The sequence below is a fragment of the Pteropus vampyrus genome, unplaced genomic scaffold, assembly GCF_000151845.1.
Source record: "Pteropus vampyrus isolate Shadow unplaced genomic scaffold, Pvam_2.0 Scaffold147, whole genome shotgun sequence".
Taxonomy (NCBI): domain Eukaryota; kingdom Metazoa; phylum Chordata; class Mammalia; order Chiroptera; family Pteropodidae; genus Pteropus; species Pteropus vampyrus.
This window is the reverse complement of record NW_011888928.1, coordinates 3,158,692-3,182,092: the sequence shown is the minus strand read 5'-3', so window position 1 is coordinate 3,182,092 and position 23,401 is coordinate 3,158,692. Positions and strand designations below refer to the sequence as shown.

At 41.3% G+C, this 23,401-nt stretch overlaps 1 protein-coding gene across 3 annotated transcripts in view; it reads left to right on the top strand.

Annotated features, from left to right (window-relative positions):
- The window catches only part of IFT52 (intraflagellar transport 52), a 27,670-nt gene extending 8,680 nt beyond the window's left edge, over nucleotides 1-18,990 (top strand). For 2 of the 3 annotated variants that reach the window (XM_011369376.2, XM_023536066.1), the window contains 8 exons: nucleotides 1,790-1,916; nucleotides 4,733-4,819; nucleotides 6,046-6,114; nucleotides 9,647-9,801; nucleotides 14,064-14,151; nucleotides 15,166-15,274; nucleotides 16,992-17,137; nucleotides 18,698-18,990. In XM_011369376.2, coding sequence (XP_011367678.1) covers nucleotides 1,790-1,916; nucleotides 4,733-4,819; nucleotides 6,046-6,114; nucleotides 9,647-9,801; nucleotides 14,064-14,151; nucleotides 15,166-15,274; nucleotides 16,992-17,137; nucleotides 18,698-18,745 — 829 coding nt within the window. In that variant the 3' untranslated portion in view covers nucleotides 18,746-18,990. The remainder of the gene's footprint in view (nucleotides 1-1,789; nucleotides 1,917-4,732; nucleotides 4,820-6,045; nucleotides 6,115-9,646; nucleotides 9,802-14,063; nucleotides 14,152-15,165; nucleotides 15,275-16,991; nucleotides 17,138-18,697) is intronic. The other variant, XM_023536067.1, reaches the window with a different exon arrangement.
- Nucleotides 18,991-23,401: the final 4,411 nt, after the last annotated feature.

Sequence of the window (23,401 nt, the reverse complement as noted above, 5' to 3'; positions counted from 1 at the left end):
CAAATTAGACCCAAAATATATATGGAATCTGGAAGTTATTAGTTTATATTAAGAGTGACATTTCAAATTATTGGGGAATGGATGGCATCATTTTGGCTAACCATTTGGAAAAAATATATCCATTTTCACACCACACCCCAAAATATATTTCAGATGGATTAAAATTTTAAATATTAAAAACCATAAAAGTATTAAAAGAAAATGTAGTAAATATTTCATAATCTTAGAATAGGGAATAGCTTTCTTCGTATGAATCCAAGGGGAAACATGTAGAGCAACATAGATCAGAGTTAATATTTTGACATTCAAGAATCACAGTCTAAGTCTTGAGTTTTGTACTAGCTCATCCAGTTGGTGGAGTAAAAGAACTATGGACTTGGACTTAGAAGGAGTTAGAAGTTCCTCATTGCAAGTCCTACTTACAGGGTGGCCCAGGGTATAAAACTCTTAGTTTCTGTTTCCATATCTGTGTAATGGGGACAAAGTTGTTGGGACACTCCAATGAGGTGATACTTGTGAAAGTGCTTTGTGAGGTATGAGGCATAGTACCTTACCTGCTGTTGCATTATTACTTCCTCTGTAATTGTGGTGAAGGGCAAGTGGCTGGTTATTTGTTTCCTGGGTCATCCGGAAGCAGCACAGCTTCCTGGCAGGCCGTGAGATTCAGATAACCAGTCCTGCTTTTGTGCTTTGAAATACGTTGGCCTATGGGAGTCTCAGGTTCTCATTTGGTCTCCTTTCTAATCATGTCCCTTTCCCTGTAGCCACACTGACTTTGTTTCAATTTCTTCAATATACTAAGCTTGTTCTCACCTTAGGGCCTTTATATATCTGTTCCCTCTTCCAAGAATGATCTTCCAAATTTTTTGCCCAGCTAATCTTACTCATTCACATGTGGTCTGCAAAAAGGAGTAAATGAGACTTTACTGAAGAGATGGGGAAAACTAACACTAGAAGGAAATAATTTTAAACTTAAGCTAAAAAGAATTTTCTCATTGCCTAAAGGAAAAGGGAAATTAAAATATTTACAAGAGACTCCTCACGCCCCCACCCCCAAGTTTCTAACTTTATGCTCTGGTTTTAAGATTCCTGTTTCTTTTTTTTTTTATTCTGAAAGCAATTTCTTCAAACTGCTACTTTTGCAAAGCTCCATCTTTCTTTCAGTAAAGCCCTCTGCCCTCCTGCGTGGCTTGGCCTCACCCTAGGATTTGCACCATACCCTGACCTCCACACCCCCCTATCCAGGAGCACATTGTGCAAGTTCGACTGATTCACTAAGTCTTCATTAGGACTGTGGAGAATAGAAGAGGAAGTCGAAGTCGAGTCTGTAGAAGGGTCCAGTGTGGGGAACATATGTGGCTCTGTTCACGTAAGCACCCAACTGGTAACACACCCTCTACTTAATGAGACCTTCGTTCTTAGAGGCAGCACCAATCACATCTATAAGGAAGAGGAAAATGCTTACTTCTAAGCCGTTGTCATACAGAACAGGCTTGTGTGACTCTAGTTCAGTTCTTAGATGAAGCCCCCTCCTTCTCCTCCTCCTTATGGGCTACTTTAGTTCTTCTAGTTATAATTATTTCACATATGATTAGAAATTGTTAATATACATTTGTAATTCTTAAAATGCTTTATTAAACTTGAAGCTAGAATATCCCAATTTTTGAGTTAACAAACCAGAGCTTAGGAGAATTTTGTTTGGTGATGAAATGCTTAAGCACTGAGATGATCTTCAAAAATTTTTAATTCATTTAAAATTTTTTTTAAATGTTTGTTTAATTTCTTACAGGGCTCTCACCTTTGTCTATCCTTTTGGTGCCACCTTGAGTGTCATGAAACCAGCAGTGGCTGTTCTGTCCACAGGCTCTGTCTGTTTCCCGCTTAACAGACCCATTCTGGCTTTCTATCACTCAAAGGTACAGCCTTTCTTAGATATGAATGGATATGTTATTTTTATTATTGAAATAGTAAAAACTACTATTTCCAGAGGGATTTCATACATTTTCTCATTGGTCTTCATAGCAGTCCTGCGAAGTAATGTATCAATTATCTACATTTTACTTATGGGGATAATTGATGGAGTCGGTGCCTAAATCTAGCTATTACCATTCTAAATCCAAAGCTTTTCCACGGTAACATGAGACTCCCTGTATTATAACTCTTAAAATAACTTTTCATCCTGCGGGTGACTACGGGTTCTTACCCTTAACGTAAATCCGTTCAGACTACAGCAAATTGCACAGAATTGTGCTGCTCTTATTTTAGTTTATCCCAGGAAGACGTATCAGAAGACTGTTTATCCACTTCTTATCCTGGAGACCCCACAAAATTTGGGGGTAGGTGGTTCCAGAGGACACAGCCCTCCTCATTATGACCTTACTTTTCCACTGCCTTTTAATTCAGGTTTTGCTGAATTCGTCCTCATTGTACCCTAAGGCATAGAATTCACCAGCCGAGTGCCCAGTTTTTCTTCAGAAACCTAGATGTCTCTAGTTCCTCACAATCTTATTTTTCTTTGGGGACCTAGGTATTACCTCTCCCATATATAGAAGCTCTGACCTCTTTTTATTATGAAGTAAATAAATGTCTATGCTATGTTTGAAAGATGATATTTAGATAAAATTCATATAGCTATTATGGTAGTTATTCTCTCTCAAATAGTGGGAAATCTTGTTTTAAAATTAAAGTGTGATTAAATGATTCAAGATTTGGTTTACATAAAGTGTCAGTTTGTAAGCACAAAAGTAATTAGACACTATTTTAAGGGGCCTCTGGTAGTTGAACATTAGAACTATAATAGAACTATTAGATTTCTTAACTGTGCACAGAGATTTTACCTGGCTTGATCAGTGGATTTTTATGGAGCATCTATTGGGTACAGAATTCTGTGCTAAGTTTGGTGATTCTTCTAGAACTCATGAGGTTATCATCTGCCCATTGCCTGCCATTTAAGGCCTATTTTCTCTTCTTCAGAGGCTTTCAGTCTTGTCTTATAAATGATCTTTCACAGAGGTCGTTTGTCGCCTGTCATTCTTAAGTTTGAGAGATGAACCAGTGATCCCAGAGAGAAGGCCACTCTCTGTCCTTCTGGAAACCAGGAGCAAGGCCTGGCTAGCCCGGGGAGGAAGGAGGGGGTCTGCCTCTTTGCCCAGGGCCATTACTTTCACTAAGCCCATCATGATCCTTTCTATGTCTTTGGTTTGCTGGACTAGATGTGTTAATATGGAAGGAGCAAATTGGTCCTTGAGTAGATATACTCTTATTCAATCAGAACAAATTATAGACAAATGCTGGAAAAGGAAGTCAAAGACAGTGGTGGAATCTCTGTCAGGATAGAATAAAAGGATTGAGGGAAGATTTATAATCTATATGAAATTAACGAGGTAGAAAAAGAAGATAATATTAAAGAAAAGAAAAAAAGAAGCCCAACCGTGAGTAGTAGTGAGAAAGAAAAGCCCTTTACTGTAATTTTCTTACATGTGTGTATTCCCATCACAGCACAGTTCATTCAGTCCTGTGCTCTTTCTGTAGAATTCCACCCAAGTCACTTCCTATTCTAAAAAACATCTATTTTCAATGGCTATGGTATAGCAATAGTATTACTTCTACTATGAAGCATTTCCTTTTAATGTGGTACAAGTCAAAGTTCATTTTGCAAATTTCATTTACGGAGTTTGTGTATTTGCATCTCTTGACATCTCTGGTGTTAATTCTTTCCTACAGCCATAACTGTGCCTGTTCTCTATGTGATATTGCTAGAAAAACTGCTTTCATTTTGGATTTCTAATATTGTACTGTTTTTCTCATTATAAAAGTAGTATGTGCTCATTGTAGAAAAATTGAAAAATACAGAGAGGGAGGAAAAAAGAATGCTTCCCATTGCACTACTCCGAAGCAGCCCAGGCTGGCGTTTCGATCATTTTCTGCCACTTTTGCTTATGCTTCATTTCTGTTTATTTGCTGCACAGGCTTTAAACTAGGATAGCTGTACAAATTATGGTATCTTCCCCTCCCCATGTTACTGAAACACTTTGTAATGCATAATTTAACAGTTGGAGGAGGTTCCATTTATGTTAACCATTCTTCTGTGTTTGACCATTTGGTTTATTTCTAATTTTTTCTGATTATGGCTTTAAAACGGTGCAAAGAGTTTTTGTATATTTCAGTCTCTTGTTGCCTGTGTGACAGTTTCGGTAACTGTGAAAAAATTTACTTCATTGAAATTTGACCACTGTTAATAGTCATTTTTTCATTTTTATTAATCTAATAGGGAAAATACTTTGTTTTGATTTGTTTAAAATTACTAATATTAAATTCTTTTACTAACCAGTTATTTCTGTTGTGAATTTATCATGCTTGTGGCTTAGTTTTCTGTTTGGATCTCAGTTAAATTTATTTTGGTACTTGTAAATGTCTTTGACTTTCTATAGGTTCTTTTTGGCTTATCTTTTTTTTCCTTTAAGGTTATGATCGTCATAAGATAACTAACAATGGGGAAATGCTGTAGAACCAATTCATAGTGCTTTTGTTAAAGTCAAATAGAATGTAGAAGTGTCTAAAATGAGCAGATTTGAATGTGGTTATTATCATAATTGATACTTCTAGACTGTTAAAATCCTCATGAGAATTGACACTTGTATACAAGACCGTTGCTCACTGATAAGTGTTTGGGGACTAGGATGCATGTAGTGCATTTTGGGATGTGTCTCTGACATTGCTTTGTCATTGACAGAACCAAGGTGGGAAGCTGGCAGTGCTTGGCTCGTGTCACATGTTCAGTGACCAGTATTTGGATAAAGAAGAAAACAGCAAAATCATGGTAAACTTTTTCTCTTTTTTCACATTAATGTATGATGTGTATCATTATACATTATCATTTCATATCATTTAAAAAAATACTGCTGAGTTCATTTATTTATTTAAAACCAGCTGTTCAGAGCCCATTATGTGTCAGGCACTAAGAGTACAAAGTTGAGTCAGGCATAGTCTCTACTTTGAGATGATATAGTACAATGAGAGAGAGAGAGCATGAGAGACAGAGAATTGAATCTAGAAGGCTGTTGGGAGCATTTCTAAGCATGGTCACTTGGGGTGGGAGCCGACCCTGGGGGAGTCATGAGGAGTAAGCCCAGCCAAGGCCTCAAGTGTAAAGCCCAGGATCTTGAACTTTCTTCGGAAAGCCACAGAGAGCCCTTGTAGGGTGTTCAGTACTCTTGGGCACAGTCACATCTGTGTTTTAGAAAGACCCCTCTGTTAGGCATATGGAAGGTGGAAAGGAGGAGGCATTAGGAGGCTGGTGGAGCCAGGCAGGGAGGGACGAGGACCTGAAGGAAGGTGGTAAAGGTGTGAATGAGGGGAGGGGCTGGTGGGTCTGAGTGATATTTGGAGGGGATTATGATAGGCTGGTCACTGTTTGATGTGGGAAATGAGATATAGGCATTGCAGTTGCTTGTAGAATAGTGTAAAGGAAATATATCTTGGACGAGAGACCGTGCATACCAAAGCTGTATACATTGGTGTGATTCCCATAAGTCACTTGCCAGAGGAAGAAGCTCCCACTGAGTTTTTTCAGTAACGAAATAAAGTCCATCAGGCTTGGAAAATTAGAGGCCTTTAGTACTCTGTGTTGGGAGACTGATTCAGCTCTTGTTTCTGTGGAATCCACTTGAAGTTCCAATGTCTCTAGACACATTCCAGAGGGATATAGATATATTCTTTTTAAGTTCAGACTGTCATCAGCACATTAAATGGGGATTGCTTCAGGACTGGGAAGATGTTTTAATAAATTCCGGCTTGTGATTAGAGGTTAGAGTGCCCTAAGATAAATTATAAATATCCAATAATAAAAGTGACATTATAGTGAGGAAAACTTAAGTTTTCACATGATTTCACCAAGAGAAGGGTGACTACTTTTATTCAAATCACTGGTTTAGTCTTTTTCCCTTTATAATTTTTTTTTTCTTCATTGATTTCATTTTCTATTCCTGCCTTCAGCTTTCTCAAATAACCAAGTGTCTAATTCTGGTTTATTTTTTTTAAACTCAGGATGTTGTTTTCCAGTGGCTCACAACAGAAGACATCCACCTAAACCAGATTGATGCCGAGGACCCAGAGGTAGGAGACTGTGAATCGTTAAAAACTTTTAAGTGAAAAATGGATCCACCTTCTCAGCAGCACTTCTAATAGTTACAGAGGAATAAGTATCTCTTAATATACTTTATCTGTAAGACGGATGGAAAGAAGTTATGCTTTTTGGGGAGATGAATACCATGTTGTAAAAAATAATAAATTAGTGAAGTATACAATTAATCATAGAATTAATTGGGGTAGGAACCTCTCATTTGCGCACGCTCTCTCTCTCTATTTATATATATATGTATATAAAATAATTAGAATTTAAAGTATGCTCTCTGGCCCAAACTTTCAGAGTCAGTATCTTCAGAGAAATACTTCTTTCAGCAGTATGAAGGATATAAAAATAACTTTTTCATGAAGAAACAAAGATCATTAGAATTTAAGTTTTAAACTGTAATTTTGTTTTCTTTGGGAGTAATAATCCTACAGGTATTGTAATATTGATCGGATTAGAAAAATAAAACCAGCACTGGACTAAAGACCAATAACTTGCATTCTGGGTCCTTCTCTACCACTAACGCTTGGACCTTAAGGATGATCGTGAGTCCTAAATTCATAGATGCAAATTTACTTATGAAACTAAAAGGTGTAAAAAGTGCTATACATCTATGACTTAAAAAAAAAATTATGTTTATTACATACCAGTCACTGTGTATTATATATTTCCATGTAACTCATTTAAACCTCCCAACTGCCCTGGGAGCAGTTGCGAGATGGTCATATTCCCATTTTATAGATGAGGAAACAAATTTTTGTGAGATTGTAGTGTGATTAAATATCAAGCAAGTGCAGAGCCAGGACAATTCAAATCTCCTCCTTCTATAATTGCTTTTCTGTTTCTTAACCTCTGAAATGTCAGGAAAATGATTTCCTGGCTATGGATAGCAGGAGGCCAGTGAGGAGGCAGTCAGAAATGGCTGTTTGCCAACTGCTTCCTCCCTCAGCTGAGGACATGACCTCCCAGGGGCCGCCTTGGGTTAGGAAACAGGAGAGCCCCATGTCTAAAATATTCTCCTACACGGAAACATTAATAAAACATAAAATATTCCAGTATATGGCTATTTTGCTTGAATTCCTCCAGAAAAGTGATGTAAGTCCCCAAAGTAAAAGAATTGGGGTACAGCCAGGAATTCGCTTTTCAGATCTCACAGGATCCGACCCTGAGAGGACGGATCTTTGGCAGCTGCCAATCCTAGTTAGTGTCGTGGGTCGAGGGAAGCAGCACTAAGAGATGCTGCATCTGCTCCTGTTCTATGTGGCCAACTTGCTCCTGCTAAGTTTCTGTCATTCCTGTTTTCTAGCTGAGGAAGCCGAAGTAAGTAAATTCTTCAAGGTACCCTCTTAGATTAATACCTGGCCAGGCCGTTATTAATGCCCACGTCAGGCTGATTCCTGAACCTGTGCCTTTTCTCTGTTGTTCACTGTCCAGCACACATGACACTGGGCTGGTACAGAAGAGAAGCGTCGATAGAAAACCAGAGGAATATGGTGGTGGTAAAGCTTTTCTCTGAAACCATGCAGTTTCGTGTGTTTTCCAAATGTGAGACCTGGTGAAAAATGTCCTCTGTATTGTAAGGCTTTGGAAAATAAAAGGCTGGATCCAGTAGCACTGCAAAGAAAGAAATTCTGAAAACCTGAACTTCCTATGATTTCAGATCAATCTTGTTCTATCTGACTAGGTTTTAAACCCAGATAATTATAGCTCAGTTTCAAATAATATTTAATACAATAAAATGGTAGGTCAGTGAAGAGTCAAAGAAATTTACATAACAAGTTTTAACCTCAAAATCTGTTAGAAAGTCATGAAAACTAGTGGTCTGGGGAGCACTTTTATGTTTCCGTCTGGACACCCAAGGCCTTGATGGTTTTCTGAATGTGGAGTTTGTAGCAGGCTTCTGTGCAGACACGAGAATCAGCCTCCAGACCTTTGGGATGGCCGGGCGCATCGCTGATCTCTGTGCTGTGTCCTGGGTATGTCCCGGCACAGTCCGTGCCCTCGCTTTTGCTCTCGCCTTCAACCCATGGTCACGTTAGAGAGCTGAAGCTCTAAAACAGCCAGATATTACAGGGAGGAGCAGTCATTTGTTTATGTTCCTCCCTTGCTTCTTGTCTACAGAAGAGTTTGAGGATCGGGGTAGTTTTTGACCTTTGGGATATAGAAAAAAGTGAGCTCGTTTATCTTGATTTCTTATTTCCGTAATGCTCAGCCATGTCTTCTCAAGTGCTGGTGCTAGAAAATGTAAACAGTATGTTGCAGGTGACTTCAGAAGACCCGATTTTTAAATTGCTACCAAGTTGGGCTTGTGAGAAGTCAAGGCTAAATATAGTCCAAAGGGCAATTAGGGACAGAGTTCTTGTTGCCAGCATGCATTTATTCAAATTTAGATATATTTTTTGAATAGGGAACAAATACATTCACATAGTTTGGAATTTAAAAGCATACGCAATGAACAGTCTTCTTTCTATCTTTCCCCAGCCACGTTGATCCCCTCTCCAGTGACAGCAGTCTTAGCGGTTTCTTCTGTATTCTTCGGAGATATTTTATACATATATAAGCAAATGTGTGTGTGTGTATCCTCTAGTTCCCCCTTGTTTTACACAGATGGTACTATATACAGCATGTGTATACACTGTCCAGCACTCTACTTTTTGAAATTACCAATATGTCTTGGAGATATTTTCATATTTATACACAGAGCTTTTTTTGTTTGTTTTGTTGTTTTTTAAGACTGTTTTCCATTGTTTGAACTATAGTATATTTAGCCAGTCTTCTATTGATGGGCATTTAGGTTTTCCCGATCTTTCACTATTACCAACACACAGCATGTGTCATCATTAAAGGCTCTCAGCAATGCCGGAGGCATGCCTTTAGCTGGGTGAGAAGGGCTGGGATCTAGTGTCCAAGTGGAGGGGTTGTCTGTGCTGGAGTCTCTAGGGTTCGTACGTGTATCCGGAGCGAAAACAGAGTATATGGCCCAGATGCTGGTGGGTAGCTAGATGTTGTAGTGGGAGCTCGTGGACTTTGTTTAATGATTGCCTCTATTTTCTCACTAGTGTAGAAAATAAGGTTATCAGCTAAAACTAAGAAAGGGAAAATCATTTTAGATGATTCAGGTGATAAAAGGAAAGTCTTGCCTAGGAGAATGGAAAAGTGGATGGACTATGGGAATATAGTTGATAGCTGAGCACCCAAGATCAGTGATCATGAAATTAAAAGCAGACCAGTCAGCACGATGGTATGTTTCTCCAACTGTGTTCAGCTTGTGAATGCTGGCATCAGTAATTGGACAGTTGGATGTAGCCAGCATTGAGGTTTAGCCAAGTGACTATTGTTCCTCTTTCAACATAAAGTGACTTATTTAAGATTTAGTTGTCAGTGATCATGAATGGTGAATGAAATCTTCTGGCAAGAGAGTATAAATATCGCACATGTAGACCTGAGATGTTGGAAACTTGACAGGTTAAATTCTCGTTTCTGCTGTGCTGAAAGGAACCCTCTTGTGGCTTTCAGATTTCCGACTACATGATGCTGCCTGACACAGCCACCCTGTCAGAGCGGCTTCGAGTGTGTCTCCAGGAGGGCGATGAGAACCCGCGGGACTTTACCACCCTCTTCGACCTCTCCATTTACCAGCTGGATACCACCTCCCTCCCCAAGGTCATCAAGTCAGTACCTGTGGCATTCTGAGCTTCACTGCACTCTCTTCTGAGTGTTTAGTTTGAAAACATGAACCTGGGGTGGAAGTTAAGGTCACAGCAAAAGTGGTATGCATAGCATGTTCTCAGATCTATGAGGCCAACAAAGAGAGCTGGAGTATTGGGGTGGGGGTGTTGACACAGAGGAAACTTCCAGCTGTTGTTACCCTTGCTAACTATGTTCCAGGCACTGTATCAGGCATTTGGGGTGAGTAACTTTTGATTTGCCTGGGACTTGCCTGGTTTTAGCACAAAGTCCCATGTCCCAAGCATCCCCTCAGTAAACCAAGGTGGTTAGTCACCCTGTGAGAGCTCCACATTGTTACTTCACACTTTCAGTAGTCCGCTAAGTTACTTGCCTCATTTCCAGGACACTGAGGCTTAAAGCGGATACGGTATCTCCCTAGGTGGGAGCAGGGATTTCAAGCCAGGCCTGAATGACTGCCAAGCCAGGGCTCTACCTTGTTTTATTGGCTGCTCATTGTTGTTTTTCATTCCTAATACAGGGACAGGGACTAACAGTTTTGAGCATCTTTGCCCTGTCATGTGATCTACATCAGAATAAACCAAAGGCCGAGGGTGCAGCCACAGATGATTGTCTGACTTCCTAACCATATGCTTATGTTCAAGTTCAGCAAATACTTATAGAGCGCCTACTCTGCCAAGCCCTATACCTAAAGTGTGGTTTTATGGAGAAGATAGGCAAAAGCTGTGATACAAGGTTATTATAATAATGCTAAATGTGAAACAAAACTGGAGGCCTCGGACACAATAATGAAAGAGAATTTGATTCTGACTGGGGTGAGCATGGAAGGCTTTATGAAAGAGGCATTGACTGAACAAACATTTCTTAGGGTCCTCGTGTCTGCTTGGCACTATGCTAGGTGCTGTGCTTTAAAGGCTGAGAGGGATTTCAGGACATGAGTGGGGGTGTTGGGAGAAAACATTCTGCAGCAGTGTAGCTTATGTGAGCAAAGCCTCAGACATTCACACATGCAGGTATGTCCAGGCAAGGAAGTTTATTCCTGATGGCCTGTGGACTGCATTTAGCCTTAACCTCTAACAAGGCCAATGTGGCAGTAGTTTTAAAATTGGTCCTCTGAAGTCACCTGCAATGTACTGTTCCACATCCTCCAGCACTTGAGGAGACATGGCTGAGCATTACAGAAATAATTCAAGACAAAGAGCCTGAAGCTCAGGGCAAAGGTTGGATTTGTGAATAGGATACTAGTAAAGACCTGTAGAGGAAGGACATGATCGAGTCTTTTCCAAAACAATTTCTTGCAGCAGTTTATACAATTAATTTTAGTAAAGAAAAAATAGAGGCGAAACCAGTTAGGAGACTGTTACAGCAGAGCAGGAGGGTTGAAAGGTGGAGCTAGTCAGGAGTGGCTATGATTTTGAGAAATGTTTGGGGAGAAAGAATCACAAGACATGGGCCATGGGAGGCTGTGATGCAGCTGAGAGACTTCTATCTTGGAGATCTGGGCAGTTGGTGATGCTGTTAACTGGCACGAAGAATGTGGGATGAGGAGAAAGAAATGTGTTCTGTTGCGGGCACTCCCAATCTCGTGGCTGTGAAGGTGTGCGGGTGGAGTTACTAGTGTAGACACGAAGGGGTTTAGATACAGCAGTTAGGGAAGCCGTGCGACAGGTCGGGGATACCCAGGACAGCACTAGAGTGGGCATTGGGCTTTAGTCAGTGGCTTGAGAGGCAGAAGAGGTGGGCCTGTGACAAGCTGGGGAAAAGCAGCTAGAGGAGCAGGACAGTGCCTGCGGACAGCAGTGTCCCTGGAAGCCCAGGGAGGAGGAAATGACATGGAAGCAGGGAGGTCCGGAGATGGGCCATGGGCTCTTTTGCAGTGCAGGGCTTCCTCAGAATTAACGAAAGATACATCAGGCTGCTCCACTAGCCAGTTACAGCCCACCAGCTCCTGCCGTTTCCACCGCCTCCTCTCCTGATGTGCTTCAGACCAGGCTGTGAAGACTGCTCTGCAGTGTTGAATGAGGGGTTCATTGGAACTGTCTACTATTTTAGTGTCCGCAGAGTCAAACAGTGGATGTGTCAGAGGCTTGGATGGCTCTTTTAATTGTATTTGTCTGTCATGCCATAGCAAAGGGCAGTCGTTCCTGGCTTACAGTTTCTATATGGTGCTCTGAGGGTATTTTTATTTGTTAGCAATGTCTTTTGAATGTAGTTTCTCTTTTTGAGTAAAAATTCAATTATGTCACCTATAGGGTGTTGTTGCTCTGAAGTAACATTTGTCCACTGGTGTTTACTGATGCCCATGGGCTGTGAGGTAGGGTCAAGCGGATGGAGTCCCTGCCCTCAGAGTTCATGGTCTGGTGGTTTGGGGACTGAGGGTTGGTGAAAATGCAATGCCAGAGGTTGGGCCAGAGTGTTCTGGAAATACGTAGCTCACCCCCATTTCACAGATTCGTATTTAGTATTAGCATTTATTCTTCCCCTTTTACCGTACAGATCAGATTTCTGAATCAGGCTTTGCTTGGTTTTAAGATAAGTTTTTCCACCCATCCCCACCCCCATCAAATAAATGTTGGCTACTAGTAGGAGGATTTGGGCTGGTGGCGAGCTGAGTGGAGAAAGGGAAGACTTAATGGAATTTGTATTGTTATTAACACAGGACTTGAGCACAGTCAGCTCCATCTGGGGACAGAAGGCAGAAAATCAGCTGGGGTCGCTGAGGTCAGCACTCGGTAGCAGAGTTCTTTGTGTGTGTGCTCAGATAGTGAGACCTTTAGCTTAGAACTGTCCCTAAAGACATTCTGCTTTCTAGACAGACTGAGTCATGGGGCTTCTGGTTGATAGGGATTGGCCAGGTCTGATTTTTAATCTTGCCTTTGTCACTTCTTAACCATGTGAACTTGGAAAGCTACACCATACCATCTCTACATTTCTGCTCCCGCCTCCATAAGGGATTATACTCACTTTCCAGGGTTGTTTTGAGGATTAAATGAAATAAATTTAAGTGCTTAGCATAGGGACAGGCACAATACATGGCATGTAGTAGGTGCTCAAATATTATTTCTCCTCCCCCCATGGGGATCTTCTCATCGCTAGGAAAAAGTCTCCCCAAGCACCTGGGACAGTAGAGGTAGCAGTAAGATCAGCTCCTCGCCTTTCTACAAGCACAGATCTCTCTCCTTTCTGAAATCATTCATCTGTAGAAGCAGACATGAACTTTGTCCACATCCACTGGCATGTGCTTGGTTAGCTTCACTTTGGCAGACCAGTGTGTATACACTTTAAATTGAGTGAGTGAGTGTATTTTCATTTGCCTGATTCCCAGAGTTCAGCCGGCTTACCTACTTATATATAATACAAAAGGATAAAATGAATGTTTGAGAAAATACAAGCACAAGGGAAGCCACAATCAAACAAAAGACATGTAAGATCAGCACTTGATTCCCCCTCTCCCCAAGCTGTCACCACGCTGGCTGTCCTGCTGTCCTGTGAAAATGCCTAACACCCTTTTTCCTGTTCTCCTCGCTCTTGCCTCTGCCTGGGCTGCTTTCGAAACTAACTGCAGGACTTCCGCCCCGCTGTCTCTCAGAGCTGCTCTGACAAGATGCAGTCCCTGCCCCTTTCTTGTCTCCACGTCCCTCTCCTGATTTCTTTTTCTTCCTAAGGCTCATTAATACCTGGCATCTTGGGTTTAGTTTATTGTGTATCTCTCCTCCACTAGGTTGTAAGTTCCACAAGGGCCTGTTTTGGTCTCTTTTTTCACTGTCGCTATACTCCTCGTGATGAATAAAACTTCCTGGTACATAGTATATATTCAGTAAATATTTGCTGAGTGAATAAGCATACAGAGTGTATACTGTATGGATCTGTTCAGTTGCCGGAAGGAGACTTCAGATTTGATTTCTGTTTTTTGATGTGGAAAACAAATAAGGAAATATAGTATTAAAAGAGTTACAGTATTCATTGGGTAAAAATAAAAAGCCTACTTAGGAGAAACCTGATAATGAAACTTGAAATAACTTTCCCTTTCAGTTTGCAATAAAGTTATATTGTATGGTAAAAAAAGGATCATCACATGACATGTAACAACACATTTTGTGTATTTTTCTCCAAAAGTGCTGAACTCCCTGATTTGATAGAAAAGAGTTACAGTTACATGTTCTTTGTGACCAATTACATGTTCTTTGCATAAAATCTCATCTTGATCCCCGTTGTTGTTTTTTTTTTTTTTGTCTTATTAACACAGGGCTCATGAACAGCTAAATGTGAAACACGAACCTCTCCAGCTCATCCAACCTCAGTTTGAGACGCCGCTGCCAGCCCTTCAGCCAGCGGTGAGTAAGTGCGCTTGGGGGATCCCACTGCAGAACCTCACTGTTTGCCTTCCCTCACCAGCCGGGCCCTTCCTGTGGATCCTTCCAGATGCCATTTGTGGAACACCTCATGGAGGCATGTTTCTCTGGCTCTAAACATGCAGAGTGACAACACCTTTAGCATTCTACAGGGACTTCCATTTGCTGTAGTTCCCAATGAGAAGTCAAGGGCATGGACTTTTGTGGCTGCTAAACATTTCCCATCTTGTAGGATTAGAGGGCATGTATGAGAATTCCTGGGTAAAAAGGAGGGAAAGCTTTGTCCTGCAGCTTTCCAAGCAACAGGCACTCAGATTCATAGCACAGTTCTAACAGTCTGGGGGTGAGTCATGTGTATGTAGGTGATATGTATGTTTTTCAACATTCCAGTCTAGCATTAACTCGTCTGCAAAATTATCTTATCGTACCACATTCTGGACTATTATGAGCCAATTGGCTTCATCTTGGTAGCTTGAAATTGGCCATGGTGGAAGTATTTACATCACAAAAAAAAAATGACAAATGCTACATGTCAGGCCTATTGTTATGTTTTGAGAGCGGATAGTTAAACATTTATCAGCATAGTACTGGTTTATATCTTTGAATTCTGGCTTTAAATTTAGCATTTTCTACACTAACCTACATCTGCCTCCCCAATTTCTGTCCCTCAAGAGCTCATGATTAAAAGAGAAACAAGTTGTATAATCAAATGTTAACCATAAATAAACCTAACATGCGCCAAGTTTTGTGTTCTTGCTCGAGTTAATGGCACTGGTCTATCAGCCTGATCAGTTTAGTGGTGTAGTTAGGGCTGGTTCTGCTTGATTGTTTACAGTGGGCTGGTCGTCTTGCTTGATATGATCTAATGGCTTAGGGCAGGAGGAGATTACGGGCAGTTGGGTGGTTCATCCAGGGAAGGGCTGAGCTCGCCTTTCCTTTCCCTGATATCTCATCACTGTTGATACACTCTCTCATGAAAGACCTATTTCTTTGTAGGTTTTCCCTCCCAGTTTCAGGGAACTGCCACCTCCTCCACTGGAGCTGTTTGACTTAGATGAGACCTTCTCCTCTGAGAAGGCACGGCTTGCTCAGATTACCAATAAGTGTAAGTTTGGCTAAATTTTCCTGTTTTCCTTTGTGAGTTTTACTTAACTGTGAATTTCTGAGATTTTCAGGAGAGAAAGTTTAGCATTTCTTTAGAGAGGACAAACTGTGAATGGGAGTATAAAGTTACAATTTTTATTTATTTCATGTAAATGATTATTTCTCTCGAGGACAGTTAGCTCAGTGCCGTAGAACGTGGTGCTGAGCAGAAGCCCAGGTCTCAGCTGTCATCCCTGTAGGTCCTTAGTTCCGATTCTGGCTACCACACAGCACATCTAGGTCATTGGTCATTGGAGCACTTAAATAGGAAAATTCAGTGAGGGCCAAAAGAATTATAGAGACTTCAAACTGGAAGGGATCCGAGAGAGCTGAGTGTACCCATCTTGACATGTGGATGTGGAAGTGAGCCTTCAGGCCACAAAGCTGCATGTTGAGTGGTACCCTGACTCTCTGCCCAGTGCTCTTCCCGACATTCAGTGCCTCCAGCACAGCAAATAGGCCTGCACATGTGTGCTCAGAGGCATAAAATTAACCATCCATTTTGAGGCAGTGACCCCACTCCTGGAAATCTAAGGATTCCCTACTCCTGGGAATCTATTTTTACTTAAAAAATAAAATAAAATTGGGAATAGCCTTAACGTTCACTAGCAGGGGAATGGTAGTGAACCGTGTAACATTCCATCAATGGTACAACGTGTAGTCATTATTAAAGAGGTTTACAAAGGCCCACGAGTGACACTGATAGCATTTCAGTGAGAATTTTAAGTGAAGAAAGCAAGATATAAAACTGCATGTCCAGTAGGACCCCAACTATGTGAACAACACCCATATGTGCCCAGAGACCAGAAAGGAGTATGCAAAAATGAAAATCATTCAGTGTAAAACACCTTTACTGCATCTTTTTTTCTGTGCCAGGCACTGTGGTAGGTACTGGGGAATCAAAAAGTAGCAAGACATAGTGGTTAGTCCAGTAGGAATAACAGACCTGTGAAGGATCAGATGCTTTGACCCAACATTTCTGTTTCTAGCAATTTATGCTACAGAAATCCTTATAGAAATGCAAACCAAAAAAAGATATAGCTATAGAGTATTAACTGTAGCATTCAAAAAATTGGCAACAGTCTAATGGTCTTTGATTAGGGAGACTGGTTAAAAAAATATGAAAGTGAAACATATATTTGTTAAAAGAAAAATGTAGAGCATCAGCTTTGACATAGGACGTCCATGTTATTAAATGGTGCAGGCAACTTACAGAACTATTGTTGATCCCCTTTTTTTACACATATGTAAATACATAGGCATCTGTGGCAGTAATTACCCTAGGTGATATTGATGGGGATAGTATAATAAATGCTATTTAAAATACCCATATGCCCTTCTCATAATGGTCCTTGCTGCATTCAGAGAATGCTTATTTGATTATCTACTGGTTGCTATTCTTTGTAATGTAGGAATGTTGGATCTGGGGTTAGGATACTCAGGACCACTCCAGTATTATTCTAATTAGGAGTGTCACACTATTGTCCGAATTTGTAAAAGCAGCACATCAGAGATCTCTACAGTTTGTCATTGTTTAAGTCCTGTAATCACATTACCTTAGGAAGAGGTGAATGAACTTGAGATGTAGGAACCTGGCTGGAGATATTTAAACCAAAGTAGGGTCTGTATTTGGGGAACGGCAGGGTTAAGGTTAATCTAATTGCCCCATCTGTGCTTAGGTACTGAAGAAGACCTGGAATTCTATGTCAGAAAGTGTGGTGACATTCTTGGAGTAACGAATAAACTACCAAAGGACCAACAAGACGCCAAACATATCCTTGAGCACATCTTCTTCCAAGTGGTGGAATTCAAGAAATTGAACCAGGTACAGAGCCTAGAAGGCCCACTGAAGTGGGAGCCTTTCAAGTGGCAGTATCATCCATAAACTGGGCTTTTTGCGTTTTATGCCATTCATTCATTATGCAAGTATTTATTAAGTATCTTCTAGGTGAACAAAACACTGTACAATCCCCACACTTATGGAACTTCTATTCTAGCTAGTGGAGACAGACAGTAAACAATACACATAATATATAAGTAAATCACGTAGGACAGTAAGAAGGATCAGTGTGCCGAATGTGGCAGTTTTAAATAGTCAGGGTGGGCCTCACTACAAAGCTGAGACTGGAGCAAAGACTTCAAGGTATTGAAAGATTTAGCTATGCAGATAGCTGGGGAACGAGTATCCCAGACAGCAGAAACCCCTGTGCAAAGTCCCTAAGGCTGGGCTTTGCCTGGCATGTTTGAGGAATAGTAGCGATGCCAGTGTTTCTAGAAAGAACTGAGCAAAGGATAGAGCAGCAGGACGTGAGGTTAGCGCCTTATGTCAGAAACCATCTTTCTCTGAACTGGGGACCAAGAACTTTAAAATTATGCCTGGTCTCATTTTGTGTAACCACTGTTGGTAAATGGGCATTCATACACTACTGGTGGGAGAATACATTGGTCCAATTTTTCTGGAGATATTTTTTGTAATATCGTTCAGAACCCCTAAACATGTATATACCTTTGACCTAGCAATTCTAATCTTCAGATTTGTCTTAATAACATCCTGAAATGTGTATAGATTTACCCTCCTGGATGCTTAGTGCGACATTGTTTTAACAGAATAAAATCTTCACCGGTAGGGAACTGGTTAAGTGCCTAGGGTGCATCCATAAGGTCAAAAATATTTAGAAAAGTGTTTAAGGACTTGGGAAGACATTCATGATTTGGTAAATGGGGTTGTGGGGGAAGGGCTATAAAACAGTACAAGGAGCCTGTTTATATATATGTATATTTAGGAAATTGGGTGCTGGTGGTGTAAGCCTCTACTGGCGGGGGCCTGACTCTGCTGAGTATTCACTATACACCTTGTATGTGCCATGTATAGTGCTAGATGTCAGGGCTGAGGCAGTGAACAAGATGAATGCAATCCTTGCTGTCTCTGCGCTACGTGTAGTGGGGGAGATGGGACTATACGGGCAATTACAGTGCTCTGAGATAAGTGCCACAAAGGGCACCCAGAGGTGATGGCTGATATAGCTGCTCAGCACTAAAATGTGGGATGGGGGCTCAGGTAGATTCCCAATAGTACTTACCCTGGTGGCAAGGCGGGGACAGGACCCCAAGGCCAAGGTAAGAAGTCTAGTGGGTCTTTGCATAGTCCCTTCAGTGGAATTTGCTCCCCAGTCATCATGGTGGGTGATGGGCAGTAGTCTAAAGCCCTGTCCTGGTAGTGAAAACTTGACCCTTGGGCTGGATTTGGCTTTAAAGCCAGAGATTACCTATGGGTCTCGGTTAATGATGATCCAGAATCTCTAATCAAAGTTTAAAACACTAAAGAGTTCACATTTCAGGCTTTGTACTGAAATACTGAAATTCTGTGTCTTATTCTGCCATCTAGGAACATGACATTGATACAAGTGAAACTGCATTCCAGAACAATTTCTGAGGAACGTGCTTCCTGAAGTATTTTCTGCCTCCTGATTCTCTTTGTAAATTAGTTTTCAATTGTTCCTGAACTCCTTTATCAAAATTGTCTGTACGCTCTTCTATGAGCTGTGGGAAGGTTTTTTTATATCTTCTGTAGGGCCCAGATAGGTTTAACATTTCTAACTTAGAGGATCCTTATGTAAGATGTGTTCCATTTTTTAAAAATTAAATCTAATTGAATCTGTATTTTTATAATTTATGAAACAGTCTTTCATTGAAGTCTTTTCATTCAATTCCAGATCTGTATTTGAGTCTCTTATCAAAGGCATAAGTAACTCTCAAGCTTGTGAATACTATATCGCTTTTAGACTAGTTCAAAAGAATACAAAACAAGTTTAACCCACAAAGTCTGTTTGCCCCCCTGTACCTAATGAAAAAAATTAAATAGTGGCTAGATACCTTCCATAGATCACTCACTCCTTCATCCCCTAGCTGTCCACCGGACACAACCATTTGGAGGCTTTTATCTCCACCCACACTTTGCGCCTCCTCCCCCCAGCTCCTGAGGCACTCAGTTCTGTCATCATTTTGGGTTGTAATGCAGGGCAAAATGTGATCATCTCTCTGAGGGATTATACCTGTTTGGCTTATGTGGAAATGCACGGCAGCGTACTGGATGTGCTGGGAACCGGCTTTGGGGAACCCTGAAAGCCAGACGATAGCAGAGCCGCCGCTGGGTGTAAGGGATGTGGTGCAGTGGAAATAGGTTGGCAGGTGGCTTCTATAAAGATGGAACTGTGGGAAGGAAGGCCGTTTAGGGGGAGAGTGTGATATAACCCCAAGGGGAAGTAATGAGGATGTGGACTGATGTGCTGTTACAGGGAAGGTGGCATTTTGAAATAGATTTGGTCTGGGGGTTGAAGGTCAGCTTGGCATGAATTTGATCCTGACTGCTTGGTGGTGGAGCTATTGGCAGAGAGGGATTCTGAAGGATGAGCTGTTCTGGAGCATAAGAATCCAACTGAGATGATGACAATTCATATAAGTGGAAATAACCAGTAAATAGCTGGAAATCCCTAAGGCTTAGAAAAGATGTCTGGTCTTAATATCTGAGTTGTTCACATGGAATTGGTCATTGAAGTCATGAGAACAGTCTGTCAAAGAAGTAACATTTTTGGAAATTTAAAACCTTGGGAAGAAAGGCTTACGTCACATCCTGAATTTCAAATAATTTATCTTAAAGCTCTGTTTATAGGCTCCCATTTTCTCTCACACTCCAGCCCTAGTGTAGGGCTTATTCAGAGTAGTCAGGCCACAGCAGTGTTGTGGAAGGGGGAGGCATTTTTGCTCTGAGGGCAAAATCTGGGGGCCAGGCGAGAGACAAGCAGCTATAGAGCAACAGGGGAGCGTTGTGGCAGTGTTGTATTTGCAATACATTCCAAAAAAGTAGTCAGTAATTATTATCTCCTGACCCATATACTCTTCTCTTACACTGTGGGTTTGATGCTTCTGCCATTGAGAGGTAAGGTCTTAAATTCTCTCCCTCTTCATCTGGTACTATGGTGAAAGTGACACACACTGTGTTTTCGAAACTCGGTCATAAAAGGTTATATAGCCTCTGCCTGGTTCTGGGACACTCACCTTTAAGAGCCACAAGCCTCCATGCCAGAAGTCTGAGGCCACGTGGATAGACTCTGTAGATAGGCCATGTATAGGTGTTCTGGCCAATAGCCAGAGGTCCCAATCCCTGCTAACCATGTGAGTGAAGATGCCTCCAAATGATGCCTACCTCCAGCATCGCCTCTCCCTAGCCTTTGATTTGTCCTAACTGAGGCCCCGGACATTAAGGAGCAGAAAGAGACAAGCTGTCCCTGCTGACCTTTCTAAATTTCTGACCACAGATGGAATCCACAGACATAATAAAATGGTAGTTTTAAGCTATGAATTTGGAGTATTTTATTATGTGGCAATAGATTACTAGATCATGTACCTACAATTTTAGAAGGAACTCTTTGGATCTATCTGAATCTAATCCAGAACTTTACAAAGGGGACACAGAGGCCTAAGGAGACCTAGGGGCAGGGGAGCACTGGCAGCCTGCCTACTGACCTGGAGCTTCTCCCAACACTTGACTGGAGAAGATGCCTTGGAGGGGTGAGGCCTGCCTGGCCATGGGTCAGCTGGCTTTTACTATGGATAACTTGTGGCAAGGATGTATGTTCTTCCCCACTTTCTTATGAAAAATTGAAATAAAAGTGGAAAGAATAGTACAATACCCAGTACTTAGTTTCAAAAATTAACATACTGCCCACATATGCTTTATGTATGTATATAATTTTTCTTAGTGAATACTTGAAAGTAAATCAGATATTATAACACTTCAACCCCTTTATATATAGTTCATTATATAACTACAATATACCATTATTACATTTAATATTTAGTGCTTATTCAAATATCTTCCAATTGTCCCAAAAATATTTTATAGATGTTTTTTCCAAGCTGGGATCCAGTCATGGTTCACACATTGGATGACTCTTTTATTCTCTTTAAATCCAAAACACAGTCAGGAATTCCTACCCTTTTCATTTCTGTTTTTTTCTTAAATGACATTGACTTTTTGATGAGACTATACTGGTGCCCCACCTTCTGGATTTATCAATAATTTCATCATGGTGTCATTAACTTATTCCTTTATCTCCTTTACTTCTAGCAAACTGGAAGTTTGAATTAAACATTTTTGTCAAGAATATTTCATAGGTGATGCTGTGTATGATGTCAGATTGCACCTCCATCAGTGAAATTAAGTTTAATCAACTGGTTAAGGTATTGAGCAGAGGTGTTTTTAAATTCAAGCATGCACAACAAAAATGGCCTTTTATCCATTTGCCATGCATCTATGTGCATGAACTTTCTGGCACATAAGCCCCTTGAGATGAAAAAGTTAACTGACTTGAATACATGTTTCAATTTTTCTTTAAAAAGAAAAAACAAAAAAAACCCCAAAAGTGATAGTACCAGTCTTAGACGGTAACAGCATAACAATAACGTGGAGATTTTATTTGTTGAAGTAAAATACATCTCTGATCAGGGAAACATTAGTGTCAAAAGGAAGAGGAGATTCACAGTGAGAATGAGGAGATATGTGTAGGTGACAAGTGTCTTTCCTCTCCCCAAAAGGAAGGAGGAAATTTTGTGGTATCTTATTCACAGATCTCCTTGGCTTTTGCCAAGTTACTTTTTATTTATAAAACCGAATATAAGTTTTTAAACTCTGTTCCCTACAAGATCCTATAGCACTAAATATGCTTTAAATGAAATTTAAATAAAATTTAAAAAAATAAAATAAAATTTAGGTAATACCTGAAAATGAAACTAAAGGATATTGAAGAGAAACAATTTCACTCTCTTCAGGCATTTAGTTCCCCATTCTGCAACCAAAGTTATCAACTTTTTCCGCTGCTTTTAAGAGACAGGAAGAAATATACACTTAAAAAAACATCTTGCTTATACCAAATTTTAACATGAAGCCTAGTAATGTTTCATCCTAGGGCTGCGCTTTGGTAGCCCACAGTCTAACTGGGGAGAGAAACCTCGTTAAGAGTCACAAACTGATAAATAGCATGAAGGAAACTTACAGTGTTAGGAGCTTGTCCAGGGCTGCTGACCCACACGGGGAGTCATCAGGGATGGCTCCAGGCAGAATAGGGTCTGGTCTACAGGGCTCTGGGCCGGGGGTGACTACTGACCGTGGACCTCCGTGACCACCATAACGTCAGAAGCCGGTGATGTACCCGCCCTGCTCCCTCTCACCCCCTGGGCCTTTCTTCCTCCACATGACCCAGAATGGTGGGCATCAGGGGAGGCCTCCCAGCGCAGCGACGACGGCTCCGAGGGCGTGGAGCTGACTGGATCCACGGGTGAGGCAGCAGTGCAGGCCAAGGCTGCGGGAACCCCAGGCTCCAAGCAGAACCTCCTGCTGACGTCAGACGGCAAGGAGACTCCCATGATGCCCCACGCAATGCCCGAGTCTGAGCGCGCCTCTGTAGTTGTGAAGAGGAAATTTCAGGATTTTCATTAAAAGCTAATCAGCTTTTCTGTTCTGCTTCTATAAACGCACTTGCTGCATGCGAGAGCTCACTGCAGAGCTCTTTTGCATCCTGTCCTACTCACCTTTTGCTCAACAAAAAGAACTGTTTGTACTGTTTGTACCCCTAGCAGCTCCCGCTTTCTGTAACAATTTGTATATGTTGGCAACCCGTGAGGACTCCCAGTCTTACCAATGTTACTACTTGTAGTCTCCATAACAGCTCCTGCCGTTTGTAACGGTTTGAGTTCAGATTGATCAGTTAGCCCAGATCTTCAGAGCACTAACTTCTTTGGGACCAAGTGTAATAAACCTGAGTTCACCTTTCTTTCCAAGTTACTACTTGGCGTTTCATTAGATTGGTTTGGGATTTTTCCACAACAATTTTGGAGGCCCCAGTGAGATTCCAACCATGTCGGCCCCTTGAGCCACTGGACTGGTAGCTCGGCCTGGCCGAGGCGTAGGGGAGCCGAGATGACTGAGGAGGTGTGTCACCTGACGAGTATTCCAGGTTCTCTTTTGGGTCGGTGCCCCAACTCCCAGTGAGGCTGAGTCACCAACCGGACTCATAGGAGGAAAGGACCAACT